Genomic DNA, 16883 nt, shown 5'->3' on the forward strand with positions numbered 1-16883 from the left:
TGTGGTCATAAAGGGATGGACACAGTCAGCAACAATACTCGGGAAGGCTGTGGCGTAAAGCCCACCAGTTTATAGTTGTCATTTTCCTTTTGTAAGTATTTTTCTAGATGTTATCCACATGAGGCTGTCAAGTTCCTACCCCTACTTCCAGGAAGCATGGCGAAGGCAAACCCTCCCAAATAAATTTTATTTTCATGTTACTAATAAGTATTTTTTGTTGACATATATATATATATATATACATATCTACATAATCCTGAAGTTCTCTAGAATCATCCAGATTCTGAGGGGGGGCATTTCCAGTTTTTAAGTGACAGCAGCAGTTTACAAACTTCCATCAGTCACACAAAAGGAAGAATGGAAAGATAAAGAGCTAACGCATGGGATTAATTGCTGTAGATGATCCTTTTCTCTCTTTTATGACATTATGTCTTGTAAGGGGCAAAATATTGAGGCCCCTTTATCCAGTTTGGATGCGTTTCATTCTAATTGGTCAAGAACCCTAATTCATTTTATGACTAGTAGCTTATGATTCCATTATAATGTTGAAATTCAGACAAGTAATGAGTTTACATTTACATTATTATATGAAATCACCTACTACAGTCAGCCATTGAATACTATGGGCCTAAATAAAATGTGTAATTTTCTTTCAGGTATACCTTTTTTTATTATATAGATGTAATATTTTCTTCATTCTATTTATTTTTATTTATTTATTTTCTTTTAACTAACACACCAATACCTGCATTTTCAGTAATAAGTAAATAAATAAACAAACATATAAATAAATAAACAAGCAAAATATTAAACAAATAAATATAATATAATATAATAACAGATGTAATATATAAACAAATAAATAAACAAACAAAATATTTAAATAATCATATATTTCAAAAAGAATATCATTAATTTCATGAATATCAAGGACTTTTGTCAGGGTTTTCCATTTGACCTAATCAATATGTGCCTATTTGACCTAATCAGTATGTGCCTATTCATAAAATATGTGATATTTTACATATTTGCATCACAAAGTATAGTATGCAAATATGTTTATGTAAATTTATAAAACTACTTGTACGGTCACTGCAGTACTCCTTGTAGGGTACTTATACTAAAACTGCGTATGTAAGGGAAAGTTAACCCAAAAATGGAAATTGTGTCATCATTTAGTCAACCCTGAAGTTGCCAAACCTATGAGATTCTTTCTTCTGTTGAGCACAAAAGAAGATATTTTGCAGAATGTTGGTAACCAAATAATTAAATGCATAATTTTATTTTATTTTGTATTATATAGATATATATTATAGAATGAAGAAAATATAAAATATATCTATATAATACAAAATAAAATTATGCATTTAACACAATACCCTGTTGGGGAAACTTAATGTCTGCACTTTGTTCTGCACTATGTTCCACCACTTTCAGACAAATGGATTTGTTGTGTTTTCACATTCAAGAGATTATAAGCTAGATGCAACTTTTTTGGGGGGTTTGCATCGAATGTTCTTCGACTTTTATGCATAATAAATTTCTTTATGAATAAAGATTGATCTGTTGAAAGCAGTTATTTTGAGTTAGATGCCAAATGCTCTCCTCCTATTCAAATTTCACATTCAAAGGGTGCATACAACATATTTGCCCACCGGCAATAGTTGCTGCACATTCAAAAACGATCTTCAAAAAAAAAACCTGGGGAAAATAAATGCAGAACATGTTCACATAGGAAACTATTAATATGACTATATGCATGAAACCATTCAGAAAAATGTGGACACAAATGGATTAAACAATGTTCAGTTGATACTAAATTAATTTAAAAATTTTATTCAGAGGGCCAAATTTGTTGTAATATGGCCAAAAAGTAAGATGAAATTAATATATCTTATGTAAATCGATAAGTTTCAATCGATCAATTGTCCCTAATATGTCTTAGTAAAATGATATTTAAATGCTTAGTTTTATGATCAAAGCTCTATAGTTTTAATTGTGGTGGGCAAATAATGCAATGCAATACAATGATGATTGAGAAATGTGCAAATAAATGTTCCTCAAAAGCCTGTTGTATCATACTTGACATACATTTGAACGAGATTTCTAAAAAATATGCATGCAAGTAAACCTAAGGTTTTTTTAGTCCAGTAAAGTTATTTTTATGCTAACTTTATAAAAAAAAGATCTTTCACTCAAGATTTCACAGCAAAAGACACGTGTGCCACAACCTGAAGGTACACATTTTTACAATTATACTAAAAGAGTACTTAGGGGTAGACTGGGTACAGTTGGTACACTTTTTGCTTTTTCCGTTACCACACCAAAACTAGGGACTGAAAAGAAGTGATTTTTCATATGACATTTCCTTTACTTGTCTACTAAAATATTAATAATTATTAACATTCATAAGTAGGTCATATTTGCCACAATTAGTTCATAAAGACAAGAAGCTTTTCTGTTCCAACTGTACCCGACATGGGTATAGTTGGAACAAAAAAGCTTCTTGTGTTTATGAGCTAATTGTACCCGAGTACAGTTGAGACACCCATCCGTAATGCTGGAAAAATGCAAATGTAAAATACCTTTAAAAATGAGAACAACAGTTTTTATTTCCATTCACTATTTTATTTGATTATTTGTTTAGTTAAAAGTAGTTCATTTGTAAAACATTGTACAGTAATGGCAAACAGCGATACAATATTTAATTTCAGTTCATCATTTTTAGTAACAGTTGAAAAGTTGAGTAACAGTAAAAAACATTGAACAATTGCAAACAGCAATAATAAAACAGATCAAATGCAAACAATAACCTAATAAACATAATAACAATAAACATAATAAATAAAACATAATAACAATAGCCTAATAAACCATAAAAACAAAACAAAGGTCATTCAGTCACCTAGGCTATAGGCCTACACTCACTCAGTCACCTCTCTCACTTACAGTGGTGGCAAATGTCGTTTTGGCCTCTGTATCTGCAGATCTAACCACCTAGAAAGGGTGTATCAACTGTATCCATTATACTCCCTTGCATATTTTACAACATGTCCTAAAATCCTTATGTCCTTCATGTTAGAAAATATGTCAGTAGGAAGTAGACAGTTTAAATATCACAAACATCAAATGTTGATTTAATTTGCTTTGTACATTGTCTGAATGTGACTATTAACTTGTGATCTTACATCGTGCAACTAAACTGCATGTGCCGCAATAGGATTCCAGTGCGGGTACATTTGATACATTGTGTCTCAGCTGTACCCCGCTGACCACCAGGGGCCGGATCCAGGCATGGGCAGGGGTCTCATGTGGGCTGTCATTTTGAGATCACACAACCAGCTGTGCCATGCCGTTCCACTGAGCTTCTAAGAATAAAAACAACAAGTTTACTTTATATAGTTGTTATCCAGCTCTCAAGTTGCTTAAAGTTGGCATGAAATGGAAATACATCCTAATTCTTCCATGTATGCTTAATTTTTTTTTTTTTTAAATGTTTTGACTTTGTAATGTTTAATCATCTTCCGGTGAGACTACATACTTTCTCTCTGGTGACTATTGGCAGACTTCTCAAATCATTTCATTCATATAAACCATATTAGGCTAACCGAGACTTGTCATTTGCACTTATATATTGTTGCTCTTTTGTTAGTTTTGACTGCTTTTATTGTCCTCATTTGTAAGTCGCTGTGGATAAAAGCGTCTGCTAAATGACTAAATGTAAATGTAAATAAACCACGCCCTTTTCTCATATTCAACTGTAAGCTCACATTCAGTTCTTCACCTATCCAAGCAAACACTGATGTATTGAACCAAGTCCCCCCGCCCTACTTTTTTCTTTTTCTTTTTCCATAATGCATTTCATTCAAATGTAAGTCATAATACTGAAGAATTATTTTGTCTTTACTTTGATACATTACGATTAGGGCTGTGCAATTAATCGCATGTGATTGTCATGCGCATCTTGTCAGTAAAGCCGGTTCCGTGATTAATAGTAAATCTCCATCACCTGCTTTCAGATGGAGCGGCATTTAATACACAGAGCCATAGTTCACTGACAAGCTAGGCAATATCGCATTCATAATCGAATGCGATTCATCTGCGATTATGAACGCGATATTGCCTTATTGTCAGTGAACTACGGCTCTGTGTATTAAATGCTGCTCCATCTGAAAGCAGCCTAATTATGATTTTAAGCAAACATAAACATATGACTAAGAATAAAGACTAAGCTTCAGTGGAAAAATAAAATGTCTAAACAAGCTGTTCCTGTTAGAGCAATAAAACAAAACCTGCTGCTTGCATGCCACAGAGTTAAGAAAAATGGCAGGACCTTTATAAACAAACTTCATGCATTCACATGTTATTGTAAAGCCCAAAACCAAACAAAAACTTACTCTGTGCACCTTTAAATGTCGATTTCCTCTTAGAAGGTTTTGTTTTACTAAACCAACACTCTATGTGTTCTTGGTTTTTTTTTAAGTCACCTTAGTGTTTTGGTCTTCTCCCTCAGATCCCCAGGATGAGAATAAGATTGGGATTGATGGAATTCAACAGTTCTGTGATGACCTCAATCTGGATCCAGCCAGCATCAGTGTTCTGGTTGTGGCATGGAAATTCCGTGCGGCAACACAGTGTGAATTCAGCAAGAAAGAGTTCATTGATGGCATGACAGAGCTGGGGTGGGCTATGACATAATTTCTTTATTTAGTCATGCGCACTGTTGACAATATTTGGGGTGTGTGGTGGCTGATAGTATTATTAAAGGTGCTTTGGGAATATCATATCAGATACATTTGGGAATATCTCACATAAAATGTCCTACCTGGCAAAATCACTGAAATCGTGCCTCTTTATGTGACAGTCCTCGGCTATAACAACCACAGAAAAATGATTCCATCTGAAATGCTTGATGTGTCTCAAATTACTTTGCATGTTCAGATTTGCTAGGAGAAGCTGTGTAGTTAAAAGTCAGGTTGTAGTCGTTAACAGAACTTATAATATAAATCTTAAAATTTTGTTTGAGTGAAATGTGAATGAGCCAGTTATTAGATTGGCGACAAGCCTAAATGTTTCATTTCATCTGCAGGTGTGACAGTCCGGAGAAACTTCGAGCACTTCTGCCCAGATTAGAACAGGATCTGAAAGACAGCGGAAAGTTCAAAGATTTCTACCAGTTCACCTTCAACTTTGCCAAGAATCCTGGACAAAAAGGTTTAGGTAACAGCACCTTTTCTTTCTGCAATTATGTGAGTTTTCACTCTGGCTTCTTATACCGAATAAACAGTCTTCTGTATTAATCGTCTTTTTCCATTTCAGATTTAGAGATGGCAGTAGCATATTGGAACCTGGTTCTGGATGGACGTTTTAAGTTCCTAGACCTCTGGAATAGATTTTTATTGGTAATTCATTATAGCTTTGGACCTTTGACCCTGTTTAGCACTGAATACAAATTAAAATGGGTTTTCTGGCTGCTACGCAACACATTAACCACATAGTGGAATAATTTCCTTTAGCAATTAATTTAGATGCTCTCTGGTCTCTGCCCTTATTTTGTGAAGGAGCATCATAAGCGATCAATTCCCAAAGACACGTGGAACTTGCTTCTGGATTTTGGCAACATGATTGCAGATGACATGTCAAACTATGATGAAGAAGGTGACACACATTATCAATTTTTGTTGTGTTTTGTGAGCTAATATGCTGACTGAACTTTTAGTTATTGGTTTTGAAGTTATAAATTGACTGCCTTTACTCATATAGGGTATGCTGGATTTTAATCATGTCACGTTCTGTTTTGTTTCAGGAGCATGGCCTGTTCTCATTGATGACTTTGTGGAATATGCTCGGCCAATTGTGACGGGATCAAAGCGCAAAACTGTATAGTAACGCTGCTGGTCGCCTCATTGACTTTGTAGTTTTTTTTAAAGACTTGTAAGCATAATAAGAGTGAACTAAGAGAAACACTTGAAACCCACAAGCTTTGCAAAAGGAAGGATGGAAAAGACGACTCAGACGTCCACACATCACACAGGAAGGACAAGAGTGTGAAACTCAAGATTTCTTATAGAGCCATCAAATGCACATGGCCAGCTATATTTGCACTGGTGACTCTATTCTAGCCTGAAACCCTTGGAGATTTTGGGTGGATAACTTCGAACCTAGTACCTCATCTCCATAGCAATCAGTGTCACTCTATAGGGCCGAGTCCTCATTGCCTACCCACTCTTCACAGTATGAATTATGGAATAGTCTCTCCAGTTTCATTTTAGGTTATGTACCCATCTGTCTGGGTGTGTATCTCATGCAGGACTTGATGCTGATCATGTCCGCATTTTAAGCCAGACGTTCATGGGCAGCACAGCATGCGGCTCACCACACCAGCACTATTGTTACAGTTTTAAAATACTGTATCTACTGCAGCAGTATGTACAGAGAGACATGTATTATCAGTAATGTTTTATTATATGAAATATGAAAGAAAGGCATGGTCAAAACAAGATGCCTCCATACCATAATCTTGTGTGATTTTAGGTCAAATGTGTCATCTGCCCTGTTGCGGAACTTGTAACAACATGGTTCAGTGTTACTCTTGTTTTGTTTTGTTTACCAGATTTATGTTAAGAAATAAATTATTGCCCTTTATGTTCTTCTCAATCTCTAACAACCCTGTTATTCTTTAACAGGACATCTATCCTTGGACAACAAGAGGCTTTTCGAGCTTTCACTATGAAACATTCTCCCACCAGTATCACAAATTCAACATGCATCTGAATCAAAATGATTATTGCAGAATATTAATACCTCACTTCATAAATCACTAAAAAGCAACTCTAGAGCATGATGGTAGGGATGGAGTTATATTTGGTTTGCACCAAACATTCAGGACATGGAGGTTCATTTTAGTGCCCTCTGAGACAACAATTATTTTTTTCTAAAAGCTTTCAGGTTTGTCACAAGCATAATTCAGGCATGATGTAATGTTCATCTTTTTCAGAAGTGCTTTCCTTCTCATCCATGAGTGCCAAATCTGCAGTGCTGAGAATATTGATGTCAGCCAAAATGCTCTGCATCGCGGTCAGTACTGTAGCTGACCTCTTGGTCACCCATGTGACATCTTCCCTCTTTTTTTCTGTTGCTCAGTTAGGCCTGGATTGTGTCCAGTGTTTCTTTCATCCATTCTGTTCAACTAAACATAATGTCTATAGAAAGATTTAAAGCTTTTCCAATAATATTATAACCTTTTGTAGCTTTTAAAAAAATCTTCGGTTCATATCAGAGTTCCACATCACAGGCTTATCTGTTGTTTTAGTGGATAGAAGCAATCGAACACAGTAAAATAACTGTTTATATCACTTAAAATTGGTGAGAGTTAGTATGATCATGTAAGTTATGACTTTCTAGTGTGGAACATGAGATGTTAGGCTGTCATTCTGCCTGAAATTCTCAATATTTGTCCTCCACGATGAGTGCCAAATCTGCAGTGCTGAGAATATTGATGTCAGCCAAAATGCTCTGCATCGCGGTCAGTACTGTAGCTGACCTCTTGGTCACCCATGTGACATCTTCCCTCTTTTTTCTGTTGCTCAGTTAGGCCTGGATTGTGTCCAGTGTTTCTTTCATCCATTCTGTTCAACTAAACATAATGTCTATAGAAAGATTTAAAGCTTTTCCAATAATATTATAACCTTTTGTAGCTTTTAAAAAAATCTTCGGTTCATATCAGAGTTCCACATCACAGGCTTATCTGTTGTTTTAGTGGATAGAAGCAATCGAACACAGTAAAATAACTGTTTATATCACTTAAAATTGGTGAGAGTTAGTATGATCATGTAAGTTATGACTTTCTAGTGTGGAACATGAGATGTTAGGCTGTCATTCTGCCTGAAATTCTCAATATTTGTCCTCCACAGAGAAGAAAGTGTTGTGAATCGGGAACAACACGAGGGTGAGTAAATGATGACAGAATTTTTATTTTGGGTGAACTACTCCTTTAATGGCGGAAATGAACTTGCAATGCGATTTCACTCTGTACCACAAGAGAGCGGCAATGTGTTTATATCCCAAAGAGGCTTCACGTTCACGTTTGAGAGCTTGTATCCATGTATTTCTGCATTTTTATTATGTGTGTTTATATGTATGTTATATTATTGTAAGTGTGTAAAAAAAAGTATTTTCACTGAAATTTGCCTTTTGTTGTATTATTTCGTTGTTACTTCCAATCCATATACAAATAATAAAAAAAAGACGGAACTTCACAAAATCATTGTTTCTCTACGGAATGTTACCAATGTAACACGCGTTTTATGCTAACCGCGGGCTTCAATCTACATTGAGAGGTTCAGTCGTACAAAACTCATTTTCAATTTATTGCATTTGACAAGAATGACAGTTTTTTGTATCTGACGAACAGCACAATCACCATGAATCTTGACAGGCTTCGTAAAAGAGTGAGACACTACATTGATCAGGTAAGAATCAGCAGTATATTTAGCATTAACACTGTAGCTTTAATTTGCACACCAGATAAGATTTTATTAATTTATGTTTTCATAAAGCTGCTTATATGATACTACGTAATCGGAATATGATAGTTAGTTCGGAACAACTGGGTTCAGTTTTGAAGCTAGCCAGCTGACTTTCATGCCAACAGGTTTAAAAGCTTCTTAATTTACATTTAAATAACAGAATTGTTGGTTGTTAATAGATATGACATCATGTTGTTTTGGACTGTTTTATTCTTAGAAATAAATCTAATATAAACTCTATGAGGGCGTGTACACGTCAAACTGCATTAATATGATTAAATTAGCATCTATACATGTTGATTGCTTAATAAAAATCCAGTTTTATCTTAATAGTGTAAATATCAAAATATGAATGAAATGTTGTTTACCTCAAATTATTGCATGATCTGTTTTATAGCAACAGTATCAAAGTGCTCTGTTCTGGGCTGATAAAGTAGCGTCCTTATCACATGGTAAGTGTCTTCATCCTCCTGAACACTGTATGGATACTGTCAGTGAAAGTCTTAGATAAAATGCGTATTAGTGTTAATTCAATTACACTGACTCTTAATTGCATATTAATCACAGGCTGTTTAATCTCTTGTAGAGGATCCTCAAGATATTTATTGGTTAGCACAGTGCCTTTATTTGACAGCACAGTATCACAGAGCCTCTCATGCACTCAGATCTCGCAAACTTGACAAGGTAAGAATTGATTTGATCTGCTGATTGACTGATGAAAATCATTTCAATAGTAACAAATATTCTTAGGTCTTAGTCCTTCAAAAACGTAACCTGATAAGTTAATTGAAACATCTTTCCATGCTGAAATGTTTTAAGTGCATTAATGCAGTAGAATGACGTAAAAAAAATCATCTTTATGTTCAAGGGAATTAATGAAGAGGTATATGGTGCTTCATTTTTGGTTTTTGTTTCCCAGTTATATGGAGCCTGTCAGTATCTAGCTGCAAGATGTCACGTGAGTATTTACTTACTAATTTTACTTACTTTTAATGCCATGAATGTGTTTTATTTTATACATCACATAAAATAAGATATTGTAATAATGTGGTATTGTATATAATAATAAAAATACATATACATTATACATTTTTGCCCTTTTTGAGGGAAATCTGAAAACAATCAGATTAGCCAAAATATTTAATAAAGGAACATACGAGGGGTGAGGCATTTGTGTAATTTTAAGACTGACAGACCAATTGTTCTGAAAACTTATAAGGAAAATATCAGTAAATCCTTTTGTAATCTTCAGTATGCTGCCAAAGAATATCAACAAGCTCTGGACATACTGGACATGGAGGAAGCAGCCAGCAAAAAATTATTGGAGAAGAATGTAAAGGAGGATAATGGCTCAAAGGAAACCGTAAAGGAGTGGGAAATGTCTCCTGCTTCAGTAAGCCCAACTCTTTTATTTATTCATTCATTTATTCTGGCCTTCTCCGGGATGAAAACTGCATTGGATGTTTTCCCCCCTGATTTCTGCAATGTTTCATTGGTCATTTCTTGGCTTATGTTTTGTTTTTTAATATTTGGACTGTACCTGAATGAATGAGTCCAGTTGGTCTTTAGAAATAATCTTGGTATTTGAATGGCATAACAGTTTGTCTGGATCTTGTACTCTATGTGGATTTTTCACTCAGATCAATAGTTCCATCTGTCTCCTGCGGGGGAAGATCTATGATGCCATGGACAACAGACCCCTAGCCACGTCTAGCTACAAAGAGGCCTTGAAACTGGATGTCTACTGCTTTGAAGCCTTCGACCTTTTGACATCCCATCACATGCTGACCGCCCAAGAGGGTGAGAGAAGCTTTTCATATTTTCTTTCAGTTTTTGAAATTCTCTGGTTTTGTACATAAAGTTGCTTACAGCTTAACAAACATTGTTAGTGGACCAAACAAAACAAATCTATAAATATAAATTCATAACAGCAATTTTGTTTAGTGTATTGTTATCTGACCTGTAGCCATTTGCTTGTGTCGTAATAGTCTTCACTTGAAAGTCACTTCAGATAAAATGTATAAATGCTTTTAAATTCATAAAATGTTTTGTTGTAGAAAAAGATTTCTTGGATTCTCTGCCCTTAAGTCAACAGTGTACAGAAGAGGAAGTGGAATTGTCGCGTTTCCTTTTTGAAAATAAGTTAAAGAAGGTAAGAGAGACTTTTTTTTGTCGTCTAAACTCTCATAAGGTTAAAATAGGACAAGAGAAGTGAAAGATGTGCGTACCAAAGATGGTTTGCCATGATTTACATATGAAATAGCATTGAATGAACATTCACGTCATCATGTGTATCAGATGCTGTTCGTTATTTTTCCTGATTTTGTTGTTTATTCTTCAGTTTAAAAAAAGAACATGCACAAATTACTATGAGAATTTGAAGTACCTGTTTATTCAGTCAATGGTTTTGAAGTGCTCATTGAAGAGCTAATCAGCAACTCTTCTTTTCCAGTATAACAAACCTAGTGAGATGGTCGTCCCAGAAATAGTCAACGGTCTCCAGGACAACTTGGATGTTGTCGTTTCTCTCGCAGAGCGACATTATTACAACTGTGACTTTAAAATGTGCTACTCTCTTACGTCAATGTAAGTCTGCGAAACAGACGTTGATTTCTAATGTTTGGCTTGACATTTAGGGAAAGTTTTTTTTTTTTAATCTAGGGTAATGGTGAAAGACCCATTTCATGCTAACTGTTTACCAGTGCATATAGGAACCCTTGTTGAGCTGAGCAAAGCAAACGGTATGAGACTAAATATTGATTTCAGCTTTAATTTAAGTGTTGACTTTTAATGTGGAATCATAACATTTATCATCCGTTGTCTCTAGAGTTGTTTTACCTGTCTCATAAACTGGTGGATTTGTATCCCAGCAATCCGGTGAGTTAGATTCTCTTTCATAACACACGTTTCATGTGATTGTTTTCTTATCATTTCTTTCTCTGTGAACCTTTTCAAGGTTTCGTGGTTTGCTGTTGGTTGTTACTACCTCATGGTTGGGCACAAAAACGAACATGCAAGGCGGTATCTCAGGTACGACTGTATTTAGTTGCATTGTAAACTTACAATTCCATTCAAAAATTTGGGGTCAGTAAATTGTGGTTTTTTCTGTATAATGATTACTTTATTGGTAAACATTATTGACAGTAAAGGCTTTTTTAAATTATTACAAAAATTAACATTTCAAATAAATGCTAAATAAATGATAATAAAATTGCTTAAAAATTCAGCTTTGCCTGCAAAGGAAAGAATTACATTTTAAAATATATTAAAATAGAAAACAGCTATTATTTAAATCATATTTAATACATAATATTAATATTTAGTATTACAGTTTGTACTGTATTTCTGATCAAATAAATGCAGCCCTGATGAGCATAAGAGACTTCTTTCAATAACATTCAAATGTTTTACTGAAATTGTCACAAAATGTTGTCTAACATACGTTGCTTACTAAGGAAGTCACTCATATCTTCGAAAGAAATGAGAAATAAGTGAATAAAGTAACCTTTTGCCCTATTATATAAATGCAAATATTCTGGGGGAAAACCACTTTTTAGTGCCGATCCTGCAAAACTCAAGTTTCTGTGGTAAATCTGACAAAAGGTTTCGTAATGATGACTAGATTTGTAGCTGAAGAAACGTGTGGTTAACATCAAAATCCCCTTCTACAGTAAAGCCACCACGCTGGAGCGCACATACGGACCAGCATGGATAGCATACGGTCACTCGTTTGCTGTGGAGAGTGAACATGATCAGGCCATGGCTGCGTACTTCACTGCTGCTCAGCTCATGAAAGGGTCTGTAGACCTGCAGTGCTTGTGACAGTTCAGTTCATTAGGACAAGAATATTTGCCTCTAGTTTAGGCCAGAAAAAAGACGTCTGACTTTCTGTTTGAACAGATGTCACTTGCCCATGCTGTACATCGGTTTGGAGTATGGGCTCACTAACAACCCAAAGCTGGCAGAACGTTTCTTTAGCCAGGCTCTCAGCATTGCGCCTGAGGACCCCTTTGTCATACATGAGGTAGCTGTGGTTGCCTTCCAAAATGGAGAGTAAGTGATTAAAAGAGCATTCTCACTATATTCTTCAGTTGTTAGTGGTTTTGTACAAGCTTTGCTGATGAGCGCTTTGCTTTGTTGCAGTTATAAAACAGCAGAGAAGTTGTTTCTAGATGCTATGGATAAGATCAAGGCCATTGGAAATGAGGTAACCACCCTGTGGCTTCTATCATCTAGTTGTTTATATGCTTGTTTTTGTTTAGAACAGACCTTAGTCAGAGTAGACGTCATGATGCATTTTTACGATCCTGGGTGCATGGTTCAACTGATGAAACAATGAAAATACCTCTTTACACAAATTTCCAATAGACAAACAGTTTCTTATATCGACTCATTTTCGTTTGTGTCTAAATAAAAAAAAAAGTGTCTGTTCTCTGTAGCAAATTAACTTTATCATACCCTTGTAAAATGTTCTGTCCTTTTAATGAATTATTTATTTTCAGGTGACAGTAGACAAATGGGAGCCGCTCTTAAACAATTTGGGCCATGTCTGTCGAAAATTGAAGTAAGTTGAAAGAATCCTGATTTTTCAGTACATTTTAGCTTTTAGTACATTTACTTTAGTTTTTCATAACCTACAATACCATTCAAATGTTTGGGATTGAAAGAACTTTTATTCAGCAAGACTGCTGTAGCGAATTTAGCTCATGGGGAAATATGAATAATTAACCATAACTAGTTATAATTAACTATTCATATTTTAGATCCACTGTAGATATTTAGCTGACCACTCAGGGTCAACCGTCTTGTCAATTCTAAGAACGTTAATTTCCATTCAGTCGATCAGTGGTGTAAAAAGTTGATCAGTAACAGTAAAGACATTTATAATCTTACAATAGATTGTTTCAAGTAAATACTGTTCTTTTAAAACTTTATATTCATCAAAGAGTCCTGAAAAAAGTATCACAGTTTCCACAAAAATATTTCAACATTGATAAGAGGAAATGTTTCTTGAGCAGCAAATCAGTATATTAGAATGATCTCTGAAGGATCATGTGACTTTGAAGACTGGAGTAAATGGCTGCTGAAAATTCAGATTCTCCATCACAGGAATAATTTTTTTAATGTGAAATAATATTTATAATAATAATGATATTTCGCATTAACTTTTTTTTTTTTTTTACTGTATTTCTAATCAAATAAATTTAGCATTGTTGTAATAGACATTACACAAAATTCTAACCAAACCCAAACTTTTAAATGTTAGTGTACATAAAGTACACTACTGGCAAATATTGCAGCTAAAGTACCACATTCTATCTTAGTTAAAATAGGCAGGATCTGTGCCATAGTGACGCACTAAACTGGAATTGTGACTAAAAAGTGTCTTCTAAAATGATCAGGAGTGGTATTTTAATGAAGAGCATGATGGTCACATGGCATCCTTTCTCTCTTGTGTGTCTTGTTTTCTCCACTTTAATAGAGTGCTTGTTTTGTTCTGTCACTCTAGTGTTTCATGAATTATGCATGTCCACCCACTGGATATCAAAGGGCTTGCAATTCACACTTGAAGATCATTCCACTCATGATTCTTTAGTTATAAATGGCTGTTTAATTATTTCTTTTGTTTTTGATTGTTTGGACCGTATCAATATAATGAAACCCTACAAACTTCTGCAAATAATTCACATGCAGTCTGTATTCAAATGTGTTTTGTGGATAATTTTTTAGCCTTAGTTGTGCTAATTTTTGTTAAAGGGGTCATATGATGTTGCTAAAAAGAACATTATTTTGTGTATTTGGTGTAATGAAATGTTTATGCAAAAAACACATTATTTTCCACATACTGTATATTATTGTTTCTCCTCTATGCCCCGCCTTTCTGAAGCGCGTCGATTTTTACAAAGCTCATCGGTCTGAAAAGCGAGGTTGCTGTGATTGGTCAGTTATCCAGTTTGTTGTGATTGGCCGAATGCCTCAAGCGTGTGACGGAAATGTTACGCCCCTTACCATATTGTGATGCCGTGTCCCGGAGCGACGAGACAAAACCAATAAAACCCATTATAAACGAGGCATTTGTTGCATCCAGTGGGGACATAATTACGGATTATAATGACTTATACTGTCTTTTTACGCGTTGCGTTGGATCGCGCCGCGTAAACATAAAACCACGTCTGCATTTGTGATCTTGGGTGGTGTTATGCAAATCTTCCCACATTGTGATGTAGACATGTTGGGGCGTGTTTTAGGAGGCGTGGACCAGTCTTAACTTTTATAAAAAATATCTCTTTGGGTTTGAGACTTTAGTCTTTGCAACTTTAGGGATCTTATCTATTCACGAACAGCTTGTAACATTCCAAAGAGAAAGGAAAACTTGAAATCGCATCATATGACCCCTTTAATATTTAGCTTATATATATATATATATATATATATATATATTGGGAGATACACATTTTTTTTTTTTTTAGTTTGTAAATTTCCATTTGCCAGTTTTGATTGAATGTTAAGAATTCTAAATCTACAGCATAGTAACTTCATTGCAATATTTGCATACAGAATTGAGTTTGGTTTAGTTTTTCTTCCAAGTATTTAATCATTTATAGCTACATCTGAAAACAACACACACATTGAGCATTTCATCTACACAGAACTGAAACCTGAGCATACATAAAAGCGGCAAATTAGACCCAACGTCCCACACTAAATATGAAAAATCAATAATAATGTGCAGTGTTTAGACTCTCGAGTCAAGTGAGTTTGTCTAGATATTTATCTGTTGCAATAGACAAAAAACAGGTCAGTGATTGCTTTCATTTTGTTTGTGTAGGAAATACGAGCAGGCTCTCGAATACCACAGGCAAGCTTTGGTCCTCATCCCACAAAATGCCTCCACTTACTCATCCATTGGTTATGTGCACAGCCTCATGGGAGATTTTGAGAGTGCCATTGACTACTTTCACACTGTGAGAATGTATAACCATCAAAACTGTTTGGCCGATATATATTTATATTTAATCCATTGTGATGCACTTCAAACATATAAACTCCTTCTTTAAGGCACTTGGTCTTAAACGAGATGACACATTTTCCGTAACCATGCTGGGTCACTGCATTGAGATGTATATCAGCGATTCAGATGCTTATATCGGTAAGACAGCCATCCATAAGCTGTATGCAGCATCTAATTCGTAAATAACAGATTCAAGGTGTCTTTGTAACTATTTAGTTTTGTTGTTTTGCAGGAACTGATATTAAAGACAAAGTAAAAAAGACCCTTAGCACGCCTGCGCTGATGAAGATGCTCAACACTTCTGCTGACGGCAATGAGAGCAGAGCACAACCTGTAGAAGAGGTGAATGTGTGCCTGGAAACGCCGTCTTTCAACGCTGACAAACAAACCGATGCTTTCCAGCGCTTCCTCTTAGAATGCGACATGCACGAGAGCGACATGATGCTGGAGACGTCCATGTCTGACACCAGCACGTGATTGAGACCTATAGATGGGTTAAAGAGAAACTATGAGCATGAGATGAGGATAGATTGTGACGCTGAAGAGGACACGTCACACCCTCCCTCCATTCGCCACCCCTGCCGTGACCTCCGTGTCGGACCCCTGTGGATTTTTTTTACTATGAATGAGTAAAGAAGTGAATGCAAAAGGGTTCAAATGATTTAATCAATAAACCCGGCATCCATATTTTTACACAAATTTGTGTATTCTCATTGGTGCTGTATTAAAACACCTGTTTTGTGAATGAGGCTGAACAAAATGTGATTTTTACATTGCCAATCAAACTATATTATGTGCTGACATTTGCATTTAGTTTATAAAACCCTAAAATTAGTCAAGTCAACCAAAGGAAGTTACTTGCAACAACTTTGATCAGTGATTTTATCAGTTAGCTCAAATCTGTGTCTGAGGTTGAGAATGCAAGGAAATCTGTGCAAGTCACCAAATTCAGCCCACAGATTCATTAACTTTATACATTTTAGGAAATTTGTTTTTGTAAAGCTTTATAAAAAACTTTCAGTTAAGTTTGTCCTACCAGATCAGTAGTGAAATACAAGAATATGATCATATGACTTGTGATAACTCTACACTGCCGGTCAAAAGTTTGGATTTTTTAAAATGTTTTTGAAAAAAGTCTCTTATTCTCACCAAAGCTGTATTTATTTGATTAAAATACAGTAAAGTAGGCAGTAATGTGAAATATTATTACAATTTGAAATAATTTCTATTTTAATCTATTTTAAAATTTAATTTATTAGGGACACATTAAATTGATAAAAAGTGAGACATTAATAAAGTTACAAAAGAATTATATTTCAAATAAATGCTGTATAAATGTATCA

General features: G+C 35.0%; 2 protein-coding genes across 3 annotated transcripts; both read left to right on the forward strand.

The window, feature by feature from the left end:
- The first annotated feature begins 2478 nt into the window (after nucleotides 1–2478).
- Nucleotides 2479–7451, forward strand: LOC107595858 (DCN1-like protein 2). Its single transcript, XM_016286447.1, has 6 exons — nucleotides 2479–2482; nucleotides 4514–4682; nucleotides 5090–5220; nucleotides 5320–5402; nucleotides 5562–5658; nucleotides 5807–7451. The coding sequence occupies exons 1-6, from the start codon at nucleotides 2479–2481 to the stop codon at nucleotides 5884–5886; spliced, it is 564 nt and encodes a 187-aa protein (XP_016141933.1). The 3' UTR covers nucleotides 5887–7451.
- Nucleotides 7452–7490: 39 nt separating this feature from the next.
- On the forward strand, nucleotides 7491–16241 carry LOC107595809 (cell division cycle protein 16 homolog). 2 transcript variants are annotated; one of them, XM_016286349.1, is made up of 19 exons: nucleotides 7491–7525; nucleotides 7914–8471; nucleotides 8926–8980; nucleotides 9115–9212; nucleotides 9448–9486; nucleotides 9781–9921; nucleotides 10169–10328; nucleotides 10586–10680; nucleotides 10981–11114; nucleotides 11190–11269; nucleotides 11356–11405; nucleotides 11485–11558; nucleotides 12200–12325; nucleotides 12429–12581; nucleotides 12672–12735; nucleotides 13031–13092; nucleotides 15358–15493; nucleotides 15588–15678; nucleotides 15773–16241. In XM_016286349.1, exons 2-19 carry the CDS (start codon nucleotides 8424–8426, stop codon nucleotides 16015–16017), a joined length of 1851 nt encoding a protein of 616 aa, XP_016141835.1. In that variant the 5' UTR covers nucleotides 7491–7525; nucleotides 7914–8423; the 3' UTR covers nucleotides 16018–16241. The 2 variants fall into 2 exon arrangements, with proteins under 2 accessions (XP_016141835.1, XP_016141837.1); XM_016286351.1 differs by lacking the exon at nucleotides 7491–7525 and having other exon boundaries at nucleotides 8273–8339; nucleotides 8414–8471.
- Nucleotides 16242–16883: the final 642 nt, after the last annotated feature.

This window comes from Sinocyclocheilus grahami, unplaced genomic scaffold, assembly GCF_001515645.1.
Source record: "Sinocyclocheilus grahami isolate Dianchi unplaced genomic scaffold, SAMN03320097.WGS_v1.1 scaffold209.1, whole genome shotgun sequence".
NCBI classification, from domain to species: Eukaryota; Metazoa; Chordata; class Actinopteri; order Cypriniformes; family Cyprinidae; genus Sinocyclocheilus; species Sinocyclocheilus grahami.